At 43.7% G+C, this 21,869-nt stretch overlaps 1 protein-coding gene across 1 annotated transcript in view; it reads left to right on the forward strand.

The window, feature by feature from the left end:
- LOC149124869 (annexin A10-like) overlaps positions 1–21,869 on the forward strand; it is a 40,511-nt gene that overhangs the window by 6,214 nt on the left and 12,428 nt on the right. Inside the window, exons 2-4 of the mRNA XM_089302081.1 lie at positions 13,249–13,362; positions 15,177–15,267; positions 16,591–16,670. Coding sequence (XP_089158207.1) covers positions 13,249–13,362; positions 15,177–15,267; positions 16,591–16,670 — 285 coding nt within the window. The remainder of the gene's footprint in view (positions 1–13,248; positions 13,363–15,176; positions 15,268–16,590; positions 16,671–21,869) is intronic.

The raw sequence follows: 21,869 nt of genomic DNA on the forward strand, positions 1-21,869 counted from the left end.
GCGCATATTCAGACTAGCAAGATGTTCCTAGTACTTCCAGCCCTGGATAAAGTAAGAGGAATAAGAGATAGGAGCTGCTGTTTCAATTCAGATGGAATGGGCAGGATAGCTGCAAGGTGGGTAATGTGCAGGTTTTTCAGCAATCTGAAATGGCTCAATTTATAAAAGCAAGTGCTCGTTAGCTTAATGGAAAACCAGGCAGTGACACTCTCCCTATAGGGTAAGCCTGTGGAAGACAGCAAAGTCAGGCACTCACACTCCAAGGATTACATCTGAGCAGTTTTATACAGCTCCAAGTGGGAATTCTTCTAATTGGAGAACCTATTTGAAGGTTCCTCTTTGAACTTCAAAGTTTAGCTACCTAAACATATTATTCAATGTTTAGGTTCTCAACTGAGAGCCGTGGTCTCCCTTCTCAGCCTCCTGATGTTATGCCTCCCACCCTAAGTATTTGCCACTTCCTCACTGGAAGGTCATTATGATGCCCCTATTTCTGCCCCTTGCACCAGTGGAAACTGTTTGAAGATAGGGACCTTTGCTTCTGGATCGTCGAATTACTGGGAATGGCTCTAAATGAGTAACTGTTGACTTGCAAGTCGTACTATTCATTTGTTTACTTAGCGCCTATGTTTTAAGGGCTCAAATACTTAGCAGGTGCATCTCCATGGGTTGGTGAAATGGTCAAGAGTAAACAGACCACAGCTCTGCTGTGCTGGAGCTCCCTGGTTGAGACAGATAATGCTTTACTAAAATGTGGCATGTTAGGAATCAACAAGTGCTATGGTTAAAAAGGGAAACCAGGTAAGAAAGTGTCAAAGAGGAGTCAGCATTTGACACGGTAGCTAAGATGCCTCCTGTGACACCCGCATTCCATATCTAAGTGCCTGGGTCCAACTCTTGGCTCTGCTTTTTTTAAAGATTTATTTATTTATTTGAAGGGCAGAGATAGAAAAGGAGAGAGAATGAGTGAGAGAGAGAATCTTCCATCCACTGTTTCACTCCCCAAATGGTTGCAACAGCCGGGGTTGGGCCAGACCAAAGCCAGGAACAAGGAGCTTCTTTGAGGTCTCCCACATGGGTGACAGGAGCCCAAGGACTTGGGCCATCTTCTGCTGCCTTCCCAGGCACATTAGAAGAGAGCTGGATCAGAAATGGAGCAGCCAAGACACAACCCGGCAACCATATGAGATGCGAGCACTATAGGCAACAGGTTAACCTGCTACACCACAGCGCCAGCCCCTTGGCTCTGCTTTTGATTCCAGGACACCCTGGGAGGCAGCAAGTGATGGCTGAAGTGATTGGTTGCTGGCCACCCACATGGGAAACCCATTGCCTGGCTTCAGCCTGGTCCTGCCCTGACTGCAGATAGCATTTTGGGGAGAGGATCAGCAGAAGGGAGCTCTCTCTTTACTGTCTCTATCTCTCTGCCTTTCGAATAAAATAAATAAATAACCTACTATGAGTTGGAGGGCTGGATCTAATTTAAACAGGGTGACCAGGAGGCGCAGGCTACGTGAATCGCAGTGGGGAGAATATGAGAGAGAAGGGCAAAAGCAAAGACCACATTGCTGGAGCAGATCGAAGCTAGGAACAAGGAGAAATGCAGGAGATGAGGGCAGAGAAGTGGCAGAACATGCATCATGTGTCTTGTGGACCACTGTAAGGACTGGCATTTACATGGAATAAAAAACTTGGAGTGTTTGCATTGTCCTGAGATGAACTCTAAGAATATTAGAGTCATGCATCGCTGGATGAGGGGTTGGGTTCTGAGCAATGCATTGCTTGGTGATGTCATTGTTGTGAGGACATCCTGGAGTGGCTCACACAAACCCAGATGCTGTGGGTCAGTCACTCAGTGTAGCCTCTTGATACGCTCAAGAGACAAACAACACACAGAGTCTGACCATCGATTATCTTCTATAAATAAAGGAGTCCACTCTAAAATGATGAAAGAAGGTATAATAAACCACAAGCCAGCAGCATAGTTGCCTCTGATCAAGTATTACGTGTGCTAATCTTTCACAGAAGGGGCCATGCACCAGGTTTGTTTATGCCAAAGGCACATACCACGCATGTATGGGGTGTGCCTTGTGGCATATTAGGACAGCATGATGTCACCAGGGGGTAGAAATGTCCCACCCCAGCATGGTCCTGTGGACCACTGTCATCCACGCAGCCCATCAGTGCCTGGAATAATGTCATGTGGCACATGGCTGTATATACGTGTCTCAACACGGGCTGGATTCGTTTGTTAACAGGGTCACACCTTGAGGTGTGCTGAGAAAGGATGAGGGAGCAAGAACAGGTGGAAACCTCACTTGAAGGTTGCTACTGTCATACAGGCGAGGGAAGATGGTGACCTGACAAGGGTTGTAGCAGCAAACGTGGTACAGGTTCACCGGTTTCTAGATATATTGGTTAAGTTAGAGGCGAAAGAATTTCCTGACAATTGAATATAGTAAAAAATTGCAAGAAATACACCTAAATACACAAAACCACAATGGAAGGATAGCAAGAAAGACACTGTGGGGATGGAAGTCAGAGGGAGACAACTGAGTACTGGCATCGCCCATAATGAATCATGAATGATTTGCAACAAATTGATTACTATTTGGGGGGAAGAAAAGATGTTTTTGAGTGGCTCTTTTGTGCCAGAAAATAAGGGTTTCACCTGAGTTATATCTTAACATTTATACCAACCCTGTGAGGTGGGTGCTGTTATTTTTCCTTTGCGGATAAGGAAGCAGACAGAAAAAGGCTAAGTTACACACTGGTCTCCTCGCTGTGCTTTCCCCAGCCAGGATTCAAGCCTGACACTCTCCCTCCAGAAACTGTACATTCTAAGGACGTTAGAGGCCCCCTGATGCTGTTCTCTTCACTGAAACTCTATTACTGCAATGAAATTTTTACAAAATCAGTTTACTCTATCTGCACACACACACACATACACCGAGTGACAAAACAAGATAAACAGCAACACCTAGTGGTGGTTTACAGTGGAATACATAGGCTAGGACTTTAAAAATTCATGGGAAAATGAAATTGAAAATTTTAGCCCAGAAAATTGTTGAAACCCATGCATATGTTTTTCATAATATTAATTCTCCAAGAACTTTTTAATGTCCCTAATATAGCTCTTGTAAAAAATAATATAATAGACAAAATGTTAGTGATCAAAAAAATGTGACTAAACATTAATTTAAAAACTGATGCAGGCCCAAATCATTTGAATCCTGAACATGGCCTTTGTCCTTTATACAAAATCAGTAAACTAAGTTTTTTCCCTTTCCACATTCTTTCATTTGCCTATATTTACATTATTTTCACATTCATTTACATATTATATATGCATTATACATTTTTAAAAAGATTTGTTTATTTGAAAGGTAGCGTTACAGAGAGAGAGGGAGAGAGAGACATAGAGAGATCTTCCATCCACTGGTTCACACCCTGAATGGCTACAACAGCCGGAGCTGTGCCAGTCCAAAGTCAGGTGCCAAGAGCTTCACCTTGGTCACCAAGTGGGTGGCAGGGGCCCAGGCACTTGGGCCATCCTCTGCTGCTCTCCAGGCACATTAGCAGGGAGCTGAATTGGAAATGGAACAGCCGGGACTTGAACCAGTGCCCATATGGGATGCTGGCTCCACAGGCACTGCCTTTACCTACTACACCACAGCACAAGCTCCCCCTACATATTTTGGATGCTCAGCAATGCACTAGGGCTAGACGCTGAATTTCAGAGACATTACAAGAAATTACAGTCCGTATTCTGATAGACTTTGGGGAAAAATACTCAGATATAACATGTTCATCATACTCCTGGAACATGATCATTAGAACACAGTTCAGTAAATTCAAAGACAGAGCAGTGCTGGGGAAGGAACGATCTGCCTCACTTGGGGCTTAGGGGAAGGTTCAGAAAAGACAAGGTAACTGCTCTCACCCTTCCATACACTGCCAACTACTGCTCTGCTCTCATAACAAAAGTGCATGGAACTGGTCCATTTCCATTCAGACCTTCCGTGCACTCTTGCCAGACTTAAGTGTCCCAAAGTGCTGCACTCACCGCCTATCCGCCTCATTGATCACCTTGTTCAGACCTCACAGTGGCTTCTGTAGCCTCCACACTATGAAGAGGCCCCACAAAGCTCAAGGAAAACATGTTTGTTTGGGTGTGAAAAATTTTGAAACCCATGCCCAGCTTCTTTCAAATACAAAAATCCCATGAACGTTTTGAATGCCGCTGGTTTGCATGGATTCCAAGAATTTTTATGCCACGGTAAATTTACCTTTTCATTCCCTATTCTAGAAACTTTTTGGAGTAGCCTTGTAAAACAAAAGGGACCACTTACTTGTTGAACTGGGTGGCGTGAACTATGTAATTGTGCGTGCAGTTTGCTCATCTGTGTGCTGGGATGACTGCAGCTCTTAGCGCACACAGCTGCTGGGATGAATCTGGCAGAGAGGAGGTGCTCAGTACTAGTGAATCATGGTAATAACCAGCACACTGTTCTGCCTGATCTCACATTGCCACAGGTGTTTCCTCTGCATTTGAAGGGAGGCTGGAATAACTGACCCCCAGAGTCTCTTGCAGACACTTGGATTTCCAGTCCACTCGACACCCATTTAAAGCTGGCTTATGCACTTGATGTGCACACCCTCCTGTCCCCATACTGTGCCTCCTCTGCCTCTGCACACCATCTAGTGCCACTGTCTCTTCACCTTTTGCCTGGCCAAATCCCACCTGTTCAAGGTGTGAATCCAAAGTACACTTCCCACGGACTTTAGTTTTATTGATATTCTCTCTCATTTCTGAATTCTTACAGTTCTGTAAGTAGAAATGCAAACTCCTTTTCCCCTTAGTATTATAACAGATTACAGAATTGCTATTGATGCATCTGTCCTGGTCTTTCCATTTCAGTGGCATTCTGCTACAGTAAGGGAACAAACATCCCAACTCCAGACGGGATATTATAATTTTTTCTTTATTTAGTTTGAGAATCAGAAAGCAAGACAAGAGACAGAGAGACAGAGATCTCCTATACACTGATTCATTCCCCAGATGCCCTTAAAGGAGGGAGAATAAAAGACAGAGCCAAGTGCCTGATGACCTCTGGCCAAGTAATAAGGTCAGAGTCACAGTGGCCACTTCCAGCCTGCAGTCATAAACCCAACCCTCTGGTCATGCTGCTTGGGCCAGGCCAGATGACTTGGCCATTGCCAATACTTCCTGCTCTCTCCTTGCGCATACGCAAGTCTTCCCCTGCCAGTATGCAGAACTTTATTTGTCTATTACTTGTCTATTAAGGTAAACATTATTTGTCTATTAAGCATTACTTGTCTACTAAGGTAAACGCAGGTCTGATTAGTGGCAGAGGGTAGCGGTTAGCTTTTGTTCAGCAAAACAGAGTCTTGTGAGCTACTGTTAGAATGACAGGTCCAGATGCCTCACATCGTCTCCAGCGCTCTACCAACTCCAGAGAATGTGCAGCGGTATCTTACGATGGCTTTACCTTTGTACATTTCTGTTTATTCCATTTATTTGAGAAGCAGAGCAAGCAGACAGGCAGAGCCCCAGTCTGCTGGTTCACACTCCAAATGCCTATAAGACCCAGGGCTGGGGCAGGTTGAACTGGGAGCTTGGGAACTCAATCCAGGTATCCCACTTGGGTAGGAAGGACCACTGCTGCTTCCCATTAGGGAATGTGCAGTCGGAGCAGGGCTCAGATCCAGATGCTCCAACATGGAATGTGGGCATCCCACCTGGCATCCTAACTGCTGCCTGCCCCTGGTGATGGTTTTAGTTCCCGAAAGTCTAAATGTTCAGAGTCATTTCAGGGCTGATTTCTGACTGGCATGTTTGCTTTGGTAAAATATCAGCTCAAATCTCTGGTCCATGTTTTCACCAGACTGTTCTTATTGAGGGTTTTATTTTTTAATTTGATTTAATTTAATTTTTTAAATTTGACAGAGTTACAGACAGTGAGAGAGAGAGACAGAGAGAAAGGTCTTCCTTCCGTTGGTTCACCTCCCAAATGGCCGCCATGGCCAGAGCTAACCTATCCGAAGCCAGGAGCCAGGTACTTCTTCCTGGTCTCTGATGCGGGTGCAGGCGCCCAAGCACATGGGCCATCCTCCACTGCCCTCCCAGGTCACAGCAGAGAGTTGGACTGGAAGAGGAGCAACTGGGACTAGAAGCCGGTGCCCATATGAGAAGCTGGCGCTGCAGGCGGAAGATTAACCAAGCGAGCAATGGCACTGGCCCCTGTACTTATTGAGTTTTAAGAGCTTATCGGCCGGCGCCGCGGCTCACTAGGCTAATCCTCCACCTTGTGGCGCTGGCACACCGGGTTCTAGTCCCGGTCGGGGCGCCGGATTCTGTCCCGGTTGCCCCTCTTCCAGGCCAGCTCTCTGCAGGGAGTGCAGTGGAGGATGGCCCAAGTGCTTGGGCCCTGCACCCCATGGGAGACCAGGAAAAGCACCTGGCTCCTGGCTCCTGCCATCGGATCAGCGCGGTGCGCCGGCCACAGCGGCCATTGGAGGGTGAACCAACGGCAAAGGAAGACCTTTCTCTCTGTCTCTCTCTCTCACTGTCCACTCTGCCTGTCAAAAAAAAAAAAAAAAAAAAAAAAAAAGAGCTTCTTACACCTCAAGAGGTGTAAGACAAGTCTTTTGTCCACATGTAAAGTGACAATCTGTAGTTTCTCTTTTATTTCCTTAAAAGTTCCTTTCAACAAGTTAAGGTTTTCCTTTCCATAAAGTCAAATTCATTATTTTTTCATTTTTAAAAAAGATTTATTTATTTATTTATTTAAAAGTCACAGCTCTACACACACACACACACACACACACACAGAGGTCTTCCATCCACTGGTTCACTCCCGAGTTAGCCACAATGACCTTGGGCCATATTCTACTGCCTTCCCAAGCCATAGCAGAGAGCTGGATCAGAAGTAGAGCAGCAGGGACTAGAACTGGCACTCATATGGGATGCTAGCACTGCAGGCAGCGGCTTTACCCACTAGGTCATAGCACTGGCCCCAATTTTTTTTTTTTTTTTAAGATTTACTTATTTACTTGGAAAGTCAGAGTTACACAGAAAGAGAAGGAGAGGCAGAGAGAGAGAGAGAAAGAGAGAGAGAGAGACAGTCTTCCATCCGTTGGTTCACTCCCAACTGGCCACAATGGTGGAGTTGTACCAATCTGAAACCAAGAGCCAGGAGCTTCCTCTGAGTCTCCCAAGCAGATGCAGGGGCCCAAGGACTTGGGCCATCTTCTACTGCTTTCCCAGGCCACAGCAGAGAGCTGGATCGGGAGTGGAGCAGCTGGGTCTTGAATCGGTGCCCATATGGGATGCCGGTGCTTCAGGCCAGGGTGTTAACCCACTGCACCACAGCACCACCCCATGGCCCCTATTTTTTTTTATTTTGATTTGCATTTTCAAGTATTATCTAAGAATTTTTTTTACCTATATCAAGTTGCAAAGACTTGTCCTGTTCTTTCTTCTACAAGATTGAGAGATTTAGCTTATTGTTTTGGGGATATACCTGTAGAACAATTTTAAGCAGAATTGGTAATTCCTTCCCTGTTCTCATTAAAGGGAAAACATTTGATTTTTCATTGTTATCATATTAGCTGTTTTTGTGGTACATAAATTATACCTCAATAAATTGAAACATGTTTAACTTAATAAAATATATACAACTAGAAGACATAGGGATGCCTACTAGATGACAAAGAATTTTAATGCTATCTGTATTCTCTTTGTTGACAAGTTACATAGACCATGAGGGAATGCAAGCATGTTTTCAGAATAAGAAGTTGATGGCTGATAAAAAGATAAAAGGCATAAATAAAAGTATAGCTGCAAGAATTGTGGCGCACTGGCAAGACAACAGGCTTCAGGTTCATCGGTCTTGGTCCTAACCCTGACATCACTCTTTATTTTCTGTGGAGCCTTTGGCAATGGACTTAACCAGGAATTCCAATTTCTCACCTTCATGTTTGAGATCTTAAGATCTCCATAATGAACTCTTTTTTAAAGATTTATTTATTTATTTGAAAGTCAGAGCTACACAGAGAGAGGAGAAGCAGAGAGAGAGAGAGAGAGAGAGGTCTTCCGGTCTTCCGTCCAGTGGTTCACATGGCCCACTCCCAAACTGGCCCCAACAGCCGGAGCTGTGCTGATCTGAAGCCAGAAATCAGGAGCCTCCTTCAGGTCTCCCACCCAGGTGTAGGGACCCAAGGACTTGGGCCATCTTCTGCTGCTTTCCCAGGCCATAGCAGAGAGCTGGATTGGAAGTGGAGCAGCTGGGTCTCGAACCGGCACCCATATGGGATGCCAAGGCTTCAGGCCAGGGTGTTAACCCATTGCACCACAGCACTGGCCCCTATAATGAACAACTTTTTTTTTTTTTAACTTTTATTTAATGAATATAAGTTTCCAAAGTACGAATAATGGATTACTATGGCTTCCCCCCCATACCGTCCCTCCCACCCACAACCCTCCCCTTTCCCCCTCCCTCTCCCCTTCCATTCACATCAAGATTCATTTTCGATTATCTTAGTATACAGAAGATCAGCTTAGTATACCTTAAGTAAGGATTTCAACAGTTTGCTCCCACACAGAAACATAAAGTGAAAAATAATAGATGATTTTTTTTAAATGATGATGAAATCAGATCAGACCTATTGTCATGTTTAATCCCAGTGAGAGTCAAGTTGGGAGTTGATAGTTTCTTTTCTTTTCCTTTTTTTTTTTTTTTTTTTTTTTTTACAGAGGATCAGTTTAGTATGCATTAAGTAAAGATTTCAACAGTTTGCACCCCCATAGAAACACAAAGTGAAATATATTGTTTGAGTACTCGTTATAGCATTAAATCTCAATGCACAGCACATTAAGGACAGAGATCCTACATGAGGAGTAAGTGCACAGTGACTCCTGTTGTTGACTTTACCAATTGACACTCCTGTCTATGGCATCAGCAATCCCCCTATGCTCCAGTCATGAGTTTCCAAGGCTATGGAAGCCCCTTGAGTTCTCCGACTCTTATCTTGTTTAGACAAGGTCATAGTCAAAGTGGAGGTTCTCTCCTCCCTTCAGAGAAAGGTACCTCCTTCTTTGAAGACCTGTTTTTTCCACTGAGATCTCACTCACAGAGATCTTTTGCCAGAGTGTCTTGGCTTTCCATGCCTGAAATACTCTCATGGGCTTTTCAGCCAGATCCGAATGCCTTTAGGGCTGATTCTGAGGCCAGAGTGCTATTTAGGACATCTGCCATTCTATGAGTCTGCTGAGTATCTCACTTCCCATGTTGGATCACTCTCCCCTTTATTTATTCTATCGGTTAGTGTTAGCAGGTACTAGACTTGCTTATGTGCTCCCTTTGACTCTTAGTCCTTTCTATAATGAACTTCTTATAAGACTTAAATGGACAATCATGCAAATCATCTAGCAGAATATATCAACAAATAAAACTTCAATAGCCACCAGTTCCCTTGCAAGTTAAACCTTGAAACAACTCTAAACTGTCTTTGCATGAACACCAATTTGAGAATATGAGAGATGAAATAGATAAATATTCAAACAACTCCATTTGTTTCTTTTTACAAAATTGTGACATGAGCTATATCCAGAATTTCTTCTTGAATTTATTTCATAGAAAATCATGTGAACCAAATATTCCTAATTCATGTTATTAAACCATTTGCACAGGCATGTTGTCAGTCCTAAAACATGTTCATGAATCAATTTACTGTCCTGGTATGACTTTGTAGCTGTTAAATGGATCTAAACAGAATTCTGTGACTATTATGCGTGGTTTCTTCAGGAATTCAAGTTGGCTTTCTATTTTAAGCTATTTTCTCAATGTTTTTATGAATCTTTGTTTAATGAGTAAATATTTTTCAGAAATGTTTGATGTTTTCCTTTCAGAAAAATCTTAGAACAGGGGGATTTATAGGCTGTCATTATTTTGTTTTAATTCTCCATAACTTGGAGATATAAATTATCTTTCTGCACTTCACAGAGATACACTGCAGGCCATATCGAAGGAAATGCCTCAATCAGGTGCGTCTCCAACTGTGCGGCAGCCACATTCAGGGAGCAGCTGTAGGCGATCATGGAAGAGCGAATTAGCAAGACTGAGAAACCAGAGACTGCAGTCCGGACAGTTAGGGGCCACGCCCTAGGGATCCATGTGGCCAGGGTCTGGGGGTGACTTGTTCCCTCAAAATCCCACATGCACGCTTGATTCCCGGCCCAGCAGCGTTGGGAGATGCAGCTTCGTGGGAAGTGGGGTTCCAGGCTCCTGGCTTCAGCCCGGCTCAACCCCCACCATTGTGGCCATCTAGGTAGTGACCCAGCAGATGGAAGATCTCACCCTCTCTTTGTCTTTCTCTCTCTCTCTCTCAGCAACTTTGCCTTTCAAATAAACAAATACAACTGAAAAAAAAGTCAATTAGCCTGAGGCCAGCAGGGGCTTCATCGAATCTACCAACCAAAGGTTATGTCCAGATGTAGTAGAAGTCAAGATCAATTCCACGGTCTTGGAGTCACACTGACCTGAATCTGCATCTCACCCCATCCCTGCAACCTGCTTACAGTGTGAACACAGGCAAATTTCAACCACTAAAATTGTTAACTCCCTCATCTATAAACCAGTTTGATCCTGCCTGGGTATTTTAAGGATTAAATCAAGTAAAAGGTGTAAGGAAAAGTCTCTTGTATAGGAGGTAGTATTGTATTTTAAAATTAATCAGGAGGCTAGTACTGTGGCGTAGCAGGTAAAGCTGCCACCTGCAGTGCCGGCGTCCCATATGGGTGCTGGTTCGAGTCCCAGATGCTCAACTTCCAATCCAGCTCTCTGCTACGACCTGGAAAAGCAATAGAAAATGGCCCAAATCCTTGGGCCCCTGCACCTGCATGGGAAACCTGAAAGAAGTTCCTGGCTCCTGGCTTTGGATCAGCATAGCTCCAGTTGTTGCGGCCAACTGGGGCATAAACCAATGGATAGAGGACCTCTCTCTCTCTCTCTTTCTCTCCCTTCCTCCCTTCCTCCCCACCTCTCTCTGTCTCTCTCCCTCCCTCCCTCCTTCCCTCCCTCTGCCTCTGCCTCTGCCTCTCTGTAACTCTGCCTTTCAAATAAATAAAGAAGATATTTTTAAAAATCAATCAGGAATATTTATAAATCTCTCAATAATGCACATAACAAAAATCATTATAATTATCTGGTGAATTAGCAGAACACAGAAAAAAATGACTAAAAATTAAAAATGAGAACTTTTCTTAGTAGAAGGTAGAGTCAAAAGATTTAGGGGCAGGCATTTGGTTGACCTCCTGGTTAAGACACAGGTTGGCATATCCGCACCCCATATCAGAATGCTTAGGTCCAATAAGAGCTCTGCTCGTGATTCTAGCTTCCGGCTAATGTTCTCCCAGGAACGGCTCAAGTAGCTGGGTTCCCATGTAGGGACTCAGACTGAGTTTCTAGCTCCCAGCTTCAGTCCCAGCCCAACCCTGGTCATTGTAGGCAGTTGGATGGGATCCAATGGATAGAATCTCTATTTATTTCTCTCTCACTCTCCCCACCCCCACCTTGTTTATCTCTCTCAAATATTTTATAAAAGACATTGAGTTAAACACTGGATTTGCAAATGAAAGATACTGCGATTTAAGCGATGTGCTTTAGGAAGAGATTTGAGAAGTCTCCAAACCAAGTGTTCAATCCATCTCTAGAAGTCTAAGAACCAGCCTGTGCACAATGGAGAAGAACAGAGTGGGAGAAACGCCTGGCTGTGCACTGCCTCTGTGAAGGGGCATGGCCAAGGCCCTCTGACTGCTCCTGGAGAAGGTTTACAGCCTCAGGCTCACGGACTCCACTGCCTTTAATTTATACTACTAGTGGTCAGAGCAGGTAAACAGAGCCCGGAGTTCTTCACTGGGAAACAGTCAGAGCCAAGTGTTGGCACTGCCACTTCAGAGATACAAGCTTGGGCAATTGAACTTTGCTCACCTCCAGTTCCCTTATTAGAACAGGAACGATGGAGCCAGCCTCAGGGGATTATCCAGGATCACTGTAGTTACTGTTGGTTAGAGCACTTAGCATTTGTTGAATGTGCTGGCCCAGGTAGGCAGCTGGTACTTCCCAGGTATCTATCATTAAAGGCATCATGCGAGTAACCATCTGCCTGTGCCGCTCCCGCCACCTTGGTTAGTTTAACTCTTGGTTTGTAGGCCCCTGCAGAGGACAAATTCATGACCTTCCAGGGTCAGGTGAACATAAAAGATGTGCCACCTTCTCTAACAGGGATCTCTTTTGTCCTGTCTTGATGGCTTTCTCAAGGGTCACTGAACCATAGAAAGTTGTACAAAACTCCATTCCACAAATCCCAATACCTTCTATCTGGAAACACAGATCAAAACAGAAAATATTTTATAAGAACAATGAAGCTTTCATTTCCTTAATTCTTATAGTCAATTGTTAATGAAATAGGTTGCAATGATTTCCACTTAATATAGATGGATAAAAGCACCAGAGACCATTAAAATTAACCTGTTATAAAGTCATTAGTCCTCACTGAATCTAAGCTCACTGCCTTTTTGTGATATAAGCTTAATAACAGTAGGGGGCACATTTAACAAAAGTCAACACTGGACTCCCAGTTCCTGGACTAGCCTGGCACACAAAGTATCTGCACAGTGCACCAATGAGTTACTGAATCGGCCAATCAGTAAACAACCTGCATACTTTAGCTCTAAAGTTATTTGTCTGATGTGATTTGCTTTTCTATCAAATCACATATAAGAAAAGGGGGAAGGTTAGGGACTTTTGTCAGATAGAGGATTTTAGCTTCAGGCTCAGTCAATACACCACAATGTGCCTTCCTTATACATGTACTGTTTTTCTCCCATCCTTTCTGCTTCACCTACCTTAATCCAAGCTCTCATGACCTCAGCTAGCCCTCACCAGGCAGTCTCCCTGCCTTCTGCCATCATAATCTCTCTCTCTCACCCCTCCCTCCTTCCCTTTCAAATAAATCTTTAAAAAAAATCAGTCATCTTTAAACCTTCAGGTCCATCACTGTGTGTGACCCACAGATATGCTTGTACATGTAATCAAAACTAGCCTGGTTGTGACGTGGAATTGCCTGGAAAAGGAAGTCCTACTAGAAACCTTCCTACATTGAGCCCATTCCTCCCATTGCTTTGCTGACTGATGGTGAAAACCTTTATTTTTGCCTCCACAGGACCTGATTGGCATGCTGAAGGAGCAGCTTTCTGATCACTTCAAGGACGTCATGGTTGGCCTCATGTACCCGCCACCATCCTATGATGCACACGAACTCTGGCACGCCATGAAGGTAGCAATCTAGCCCAGAAACATACCTGTGGCAGCTGCAGGCTGGCATTTCCGGCATTTCTGTTGACGGGTGGACTGCCCCAGGATGCTCCGACATACTTGTATGACCCTGCAGGGAGGGAGGAGGGACTACATGAGCAGTGATGTGACCGTGGAAATGCTGCAGCCAAGGGAAGGAACTGGGCAGGAAGATGGGGCCTCCAGAGCCCATGGCTGGGGTCAGCCTGCTCTGTGGTTAGACAAACCCAGACTAACAAGTCAGCTGCAAGATGAGCTACCAAAAGGCACGCCAGAGATGAGCCCAGGGCCATTCATGTTTGCCTCTCCTCAATGTGTATTTGTATATTGAAGGGGATGCATTAAAACTCATGTGAACCTTTTAAAATTATCTCTAAAGACCTGGTTCATTAAGCCAGAATGGGATGGAGAGCTAGAGTCAAAATACACTTGATCTTAGCCAAAAGGCCAAGAAGCGATAGAGTCAAAATACAGAAGTGATCTAGCTTTATTTTTGTGACCTTAGGTTGGTCCTTTATAAAAACAATTGCTCAAATATATCAGAAGTTTACTTTGCAAGGATTGGAATAATAATTCTTTCTTCCAAAAAGTCATTTCAGTAAACCAAATCAACTACAAGCTTGTTACAGATTTTGTTGCCCAGAGACAGAGACAAGAGTGAATTTAACTTCTTTCCAGAGACTGACATTAAGTACCTGTTCCAGGAGGATGCTTGCCAGTGGCCAGATTACCACAATCTGTGAACCACGTGTGACAGAAATGTGGATTTGGGTCATCATATGTACAGATCAGAATAGACAGTGTATAAAATTCACTATTTATTTAGACTACTCAACTTTTCTTAAATGTTGCATACAGTTCCTAGCTTCTTGCAAAGTTCTGTGATTAAAAATGTAAGAATAAAGTCATATGTTGCTGTATAAATGGATATTTTTATCAAAATTTCACAGAACAATAAGGCTTTCTGTGGCTTCCCTGAAAAAGTCACACTGCCCCTGAAAATCACTATCATAGACAAATACAAGTGCACCTGTCTAAATAGGGAGCACAGGAAGTGCTCAGTCCAAATGTTTAGGCAAATTGTACAAAATTCCACATTTAGGGAGATGAAGAGCCCTAATTTCCTTTGGGAAATTAAAAGATCTGTGCTTTTTTTTTTTAACTTGAAGCTTTATTTATTTGAAGGGCAGATTACAGAGAAAGAAAGAGAGGAGAGAGTGAGAGAGACAAAGAGAGATATTCCATCTGCTAGTTCATTTTTCAAATGGCTCCAACAGCCAGGGTTGGGCCAAGCCAAAGTCAGTAGCCTGGAACTCCATCTGGGCCTCTGGGGCCCAAGCCCTTAAGCCATATTCTGCTGCCTTCCCAGATGCATGAGTAGTTACTGGATTGGAATAGCCAGGACTTGAATGGTGCCCATAGTGGATGCTGGTGTCACAGGCAGCGGTTTAACCTGCTGCATGGCGACACTGGCTCCAGAAAATCTATGTTTGTACTTCAGCTTGCTATGGAATGGATGTTCCAGTAGCAAATGGAAATGCTAGAGGCATGCCCATGCTTTTTATTATAAATGAATAAACTGGGTTTCCTTTGGATAATAGCATCTTCTCAGGGTGAAGCGGCTACCCAGTGTCAGAGCCGGAACTGAAGCTGGGTCTGTCTTTATCCCAAACACATGTCCTTGCCTCCTGCCACTCCTCACACCACCAGGAATGCTGTGTCCCCCTGTACAGTACATAAGGCACACTGCTATTCCCAACAAAAGTGCCTATGGATCTCTCTCCTTTCTCATTCTAGGGAGCAGGCACCGATGAGAACTGCCTCATTGACATATTAGCTTCGAGAACCAATGGAGAAATTTTCCAGATGCGGGAAGCCTACAGTTTGCGTAAGGAAATGCGTCTGTGTCCATGTGTTGTACACATACGTGAACTTCATATTTCTCAGTAGATGAAACACTTCAGCCTATGAATTCTACAGAACTCTCTAAGATACTTTTACATGTGAAATATCACTCACTCAAGATTCTAACTCATCAAGTGCAATGGATGACTGCTGTGCTAAAAATAAAACCATTCCCTAGACAATCCAGCTCAGCACATCCTCCCTGAAGAGCTACCAGCTGCTGTGAGATGAATGTTTTCATCCCGACAGAAAAGTCCCAGCAGGTCAGAGGGCAGTTGTCTCTGACAGCAGAGACCTGCTCAACAGGCAAAACACAGCGAAGTGCAGTGGTTGTCGAACTGTCCAGAATTCCACATCTGGGGAGACATTTTTGAGTTCTGCAAATATATTTGCTATGCTTTATGCACATTTCTTAATTCCTGTAATCTATCCCAAAATCAGATTTTTGTACCTTTCAAAAGTAGAAGGAGTAGCTAGTTTTGTTTTCGAAAGGGTTTAATTTCTTAAGCTCCCACGTATTATGTAGTATGTAACATTGAATGTCAAGAAAATGTCCCAGTCACCTCCAATGCATTTGAATGACAAGACTTTCCTCAGGGCAATGATATAAAAATCTTTACTGGAAATAGTAAAATGAGTCATGGCAGCACTTAGGAAAAGTACTAGAGTGGGCAGCAGTCTATAGAAATGGAATGTGTAATTCTACATTTTGAGAATAAGAGAATGAAGTGACTCTCAATGCTGTTTCTCACTTTAGGAATAAAGATTTTTTTTTTTTTAAGATTTATTTTATTTATTTGAAAGACAGAGTTAGAGTGAGAGAGAGAGGTCTTCCATCCACTGGTTCACTTCCTAAATGGCCTCAATTGCCAGGGCTGGGCCAGGCCGAAGCCAGGAGCCAGGAGCTTCTTCCAGGTCTCCCACATGGGTGCAGGGGCCCGAGTACTTGGGCCATCTTCTGCTGCTTTGCCAGGCACATTAGCAGGGAGCTGGATTGGAACTGAAGCAGCCAGGACTCGAACCAGAACCCATACGGGATGCCGGCACTGCAGGCAGAAGCTTAACCTACTACAGCAAAGCACCGCCCCCATAAAGATAATTTTTTAAGACAAGAAGCCTATAGCTTTGTAGTCATTGGGTGACTGATTTTAGTGGTGGGCAGTTTATTGACAGAGAAATGTTGGCAGGTTGATTGTCTTTCTAGGACTTTCAATCACAGCTTGGGCAGTAGCAGGAAGTAGCTCAGAGCAGACTGATGTGTGGTGCTATAGACAGGTGTACTGTAATGTGGCTCTTTTCTTGTCAGAATACAACAACAACCTCCAAGAGGACATTCAGTCAGAGACCTCGGGACACTTCAGAGACACCCTCATGAACCTGGTCCAGGTATGGCATTGCACAATTCACACCACTCTGCCCTGTGACAGACATGTGCTATTTCCAAAAACCAGGTCAGAGAGCCGTGGTACACTAGAAGTCAACAGTTAATACTATGCAATAGCCCTTCCTGAGTATCAGCTGTGTTCAGGGCACTCAGAAACTTGACTTGGTAGAGAGACAAGCACAAATAATTAAAATTCATCATACTTACAAGGAATACACACACACACACATCTGATACATTCTAAGAAAATAGAAAAGATTAGAAATATTACAGTGAAAATTCATAATTCTATTAGAAATTAATTTCATTTTTAAGACTGCTAACTGAATGGAGGGCTTATAAACTTTTCCGAGCCTCAGACACATAGTAAATGAGAAACCTATTTGATTCATCACATCAAAGCATTACAACATGGATATTCCCATAAGCACATTAGAAATGATGAAACAGAATCAAAAAGTATAAGCTTCTATCCATTGATGGTCTACGGAGTTAATAGATGGACATCTATTGTTTAATTGAATCCAACAGACCCCATGTGACTGTGTAGCACGCCCAGAGCTACCTACAAAAAAATCCTATCATGAAAGCAAGATGACTTCAACTTTAAGTTAGATTTTGTCATTTACTTTATTTTTCTATATCAACTAAATTGTATGTAATTGCTTCCATTCAGATATTTCTTTTTTTTTCTTTCTTTCTTTTTTTGACAGGCAGAGTTAGACAGACAGAGAGAGAGAGGGAGAGAGAGAAAGGTCTTCCTTTTTCCGTTGGTTCACCCCACAAGTGGCCACTACGGCTGGCATGCTGCGGCTGGCACACTGTGCCAATCCAAAGCCAGGAGCCAGGTGCTTCCTCCTGGTCTCCCATGCGGGTGCAGGGCCCAAGGACCTTGGCCATCCTCCACTGCACTCCCAGGCCATAGCAGAGAGATGGACTGGAAGAGGAGCAACTGGGACAGAATCTGGCACCCCAACCGAGACTAGAACCTGGGGTGCCGGCACTGCAGGTGGAGGATTAGCCTAGTGAGCCGCGGCGCTGGCCCTCATATAATATTTCTTAAGACGTTCATCTTACTAGCTTTATAGTCAGAATACTATTTTAAAGATACAATTATCATTTGTTTTATGTAGTTTCTCGAATGTGCTTGTCGCCTGATTTAGCAAACACATGAAGCCCACAGTTGGGAAAAAAAAAAATGTCTTTCAAGCCAGGATTTAGGTTTTTTGTTTTGTGTGTAAGGGTGTGTGTATGTATGCACATGTGTATACTTGAAATGACACAAAGGTATATAAATATCCAAACCTTTCCTTTCTATATCAAAAACATTACTGAGTAGTTAGCCAAGAACTGCACTAAAAGCCACAGAGAGACAGAATTTTTGTACATGAGAATGGGAAATTAAGAAAAGATTCCATTGCTTTCATGGAGGAACAGGGGCAGGCATTTGTGAGGGACCACGTGGGTTGTTCACATCCCACATCAGAGTGCCCGGCTGAGCTGTGATGCACCTGCTTCTAGGGAGTTCTGCATACCACTTAGCCAAAGCTCTTCCCATGATCTAGTTCTCAAATATGGCTTACTTGTTGGTATCTTTGCAGCCGGCAACTCCACTACCACGCCTCTTTTTTATTTTTTCACAATCTGAAGACAATTCCTTGAGGGCTCTGTCAGACAGGAAAATTGGCTGGCATTGCTTTGGGGCCGCCTAAACAGGCACTTTGCCTTTCAAAGCCTCTTTGAGTTTCAGCTGGAACAGCTTGAAATCAGTGTTTCATAGTCTCTTAGAGGCACCAAATGTCTAAACTTTCTCTTCACTTTTATTTCTGCTTGCAAGCCAGTCCCTTATTCCATGAGCTCATCTCTTTCTTGCAATACACAGTTAAAATCATAAAGTAAATGTCATTTGCAAAGCTCACATGAGGACCAGACCAGGTTGCTATGATCATGGAGGAGCTCTCCCCCACAAAGCAACCTCCAGTCTCAGTCTCCACCCACTGCAGCACCTGCTTTGCAAGCGTCCCAAGCGTGTCATCAACACGCAGAGTAGAAAGGCCAACACGCAGAGTAGAAAGGCAATGGCAGCTTTTACGAGCTTCACTGTGATGCATGTAGTCTTGCCTAAGTTTCACTGGCCAAGCCTCAAGTAAGCCCTGTGTTCTATCAAGGGGGCAAAACACAGTGCAGCTGTTGGTCTTGAAGGAAAGTGAAACACGTTTGGCGATCAGCCTCCAGCGTGCATGAAAGCTGTAAAGAGAAATGAACTCTACAACCAGGAAAGGCAAACGGGCCCCAGAAGACGGTAAAGTGGAGAAGAATATGCCAATCAGAGAAAACTCATACAGGTGACTACCTTAGGCACAAGAAGTTCTAAAAGGGTAGTGTGTATAACCAAACAAAAATGCTGAGCATTCTCTCCTAAAAGTACTTTTAAAAGGAAAATATCTTTGCATTTTTATCCATGCTTTATGTTTTTTTGCACATGCTTTCAAATTACCTTTTAGGAGACCCAGCATATAAGTTTCTTGGTCCTGCTTTCCATCTTTCATGTAGATTAATGATATTTATCATATCATCAAAGAGGAAATATCATATAAAGGGCATAAGTATCTCATTTTAATCTGAATATATCAGATATATTTTTCCATGTAATTGATCCTACCAGGAATAGTTTCTTTGAGATGAATAAAAAGCCAAAGATGAAGCTAACTTGTAGTCTTTTATTCCTTCTATTTTATTTTTGCCATACAGTATGCGCAAACACAATTTAGTCCCATGTGTGTTTGTATTATTTTTGTTTATTTTGATGAGTTTCAATAAGGAACAAAACAAGCAAATTTCAAAGAGGCTAGGAGGGAGGGAGGTAATCATTTCCCTTAAGACATGTCAAGGAACCTACTCTTCAATATTACTTTCTTTTCTTCCATCATCCTTCCATTTTCCTCATTTGGGGCGGACGAACACGTCCAACACAGAGGCTGTGGTCTCCTTTAATGTGTATCTAATCATGGCTACAACTTCATATTGCAGTTCACATATGTTTATAGGATTCAGTTGAAGAATTAATAAATATGCATGTCAGACTAGAATACGAAGTCATAGTGCCAAGCCACATGGATTTAATTCTTTATTCTGTGTGCGTGTGTCTGTGTGCACATGTGTGCTGTTAATTTTGAATTGGGAATACCGAAATAAAAAATAAAAAGGAAAGCCAATGCTGAGAAAAGAACATGAGGAGAGAAAGTAATGGAAGCTCTCAAGTTGCATGCTTACTCCCCTCTGGCTCCCAGGACTGTGCATGTTATCACCTCTCAAACTTGGCAGTGAGGCCTCCAGAGATGCTATTGCCAGGAGCTTTCATCTATGAATTATTAGCCCCAAATATTCTCAGCCAAATGTTACTCCCCTCAGTTTCTCCCCTCCACATTTTTATCTTGACCCTTCTTTAAGTCCTGTACTCTTTTTTTGCCATTTCTCTGGCACCTATTAAATATATCAAGTGACTATCTTGGGATCTTTACACGACCAAGTCACCCTTGTCTGACTTTATGGAAAGAGTAAAATCACAAACTTAGTTATTCACATTTCTCAGTCCATCATATCTAAGTGTCTTTGGCAATTGACTGCACAGGAAAGTAAGCAGATGGGCACCATTTCAAGTTAAATGTCCAAAAATACCATCTTTGCAAACGATGTGTCAGAGATGTAGAACTTCAGGGAATTCTTGTTTTTCTCACCAATTTTGCCAGGGTCGGAATGTACTAAGCTGTCTAGGGACACTGGAGGTCACCGAGGAAATGTCAATGATCCAGAAAAATCTCCCCACGTCTATCAACCGATCTTTGAAGTTTCTGACCTTTCCAACGACAGTTTCTGGAAGGCCCGCAGTGTGTGCCGAGCATAATTTGAGACACTCGGGGAATTATCAGTGAACAACAGAAACAGAGTTCCCAGCCCCTTAAGTTGTTTATGTTCTAGCAAGGGGGAATGCACAACTCAACGTAAGTCTACAAAACAGGCAGCTTACATAGAATTTTAGAAGTTGACGAAAGACACAGCAGAGCAGGGTGAGAGAGACAGGTGTTGTAGGCAGGTTGCAATATGATATAGGTTGATCAGAGTAGGTCCCACTGAGAAGGTGAAATGTGAGGAAAGAGGTGCATGAAAGAGTCAATCAACAAATGAACAGACATGGCAGGCTGTCGCAGCAAAGTGTACAACTCTAGAAAACGTCTAAGAAAATAGTCGATGGGTTTGAGGTGTAGCAAGGAGGCCAGTTGGTGCCATATAGGACAGCCAGCGAAATGCATGGGAGTGGTGGGTGAATAGAGGGAGTCAGAGACGTCGCAAGTGGTGAGATGATCCCTGATCCTGCAGCCACTGGAAGGACCGCACCTCTTATTTGAGTGAAATGGGGGAGAAGTCCCTCCACGCTGGAGTTTGAGGAAAGGAACGATGTGATCTTTAGCTTTACAAATGCTCACAGTAGATGCCGCCTTGTGAGAATACTAGAGGGAGACAGGAGTCAAACAGCAGCCTGCAGAGGGCTGTATCTTTAGTAAAGCCATGATAGAGCATCTACGCGACCCCTTATGGGAGCAGCGGCAGGAGTGAAAGGTGCCCAGATTCTGGATGGACTGTGGAGGTAAAGTCTGTTGGTGTTTCCTGAGAAACTGGACGTGGGATACGAGGGAAAGAAGCACCCAAATGTGACTCTCAGTTTTTCAGTCTGAGCAGGGGGTGCGGAGTGGCAAGCAACAGAGATGTGGAAGACGGGAGTTTAAGGAGTGCCTGTGGTGACGCGAGGCCAAGAGTTGGATTTTGAAGGAGGAATTTGGTATATATAAAGGAGAATCAAGTGGAGAAGTTGAGTTGGCAACTGGAATAGACACATCAGAGGTTCAGATGACAGATGTAAATCTGGGTACCAGCACACTATTCGGGTGAGACTACACAGATGGGATCCAGAGCCACAGGTATAGATAAGAGTACCAAGAGAAGCAGTGTAAATACAGAGAAGACGGTCAGTGACTAAGTACAGGGACTTACCGGAAAGTAAGAGGAACCAATTCACGGGAGGAGGCGTAACCAGTGAGAAAGAAGGAAAGACAGAGAGAGAGCCCAATCCTGTGAGCTGAGCAAGGGGCACGCAGCAAGGAGAGCACAGAGCACAGCGTGGTTGCCCCAGATCCTGCTACCGT

The sequence above is a fragment of the Oryctolagus cuniculus genome, chromosome 8 (genome assembly GCF_051225735.1).
Source record: "Oryctolagus cuniculus isolate XC-2025 breed Fujian yellow rabbit chromosome 8, ASM5122573v1, whole genome shotgun sequence".
NCBI classification, from domain to species: Eukaryota; Metazoa; Chordata; class Mammalia; order Lagomorpha; family Leporidae; genus Oryctolagus; species Oryctolagus cuniculus.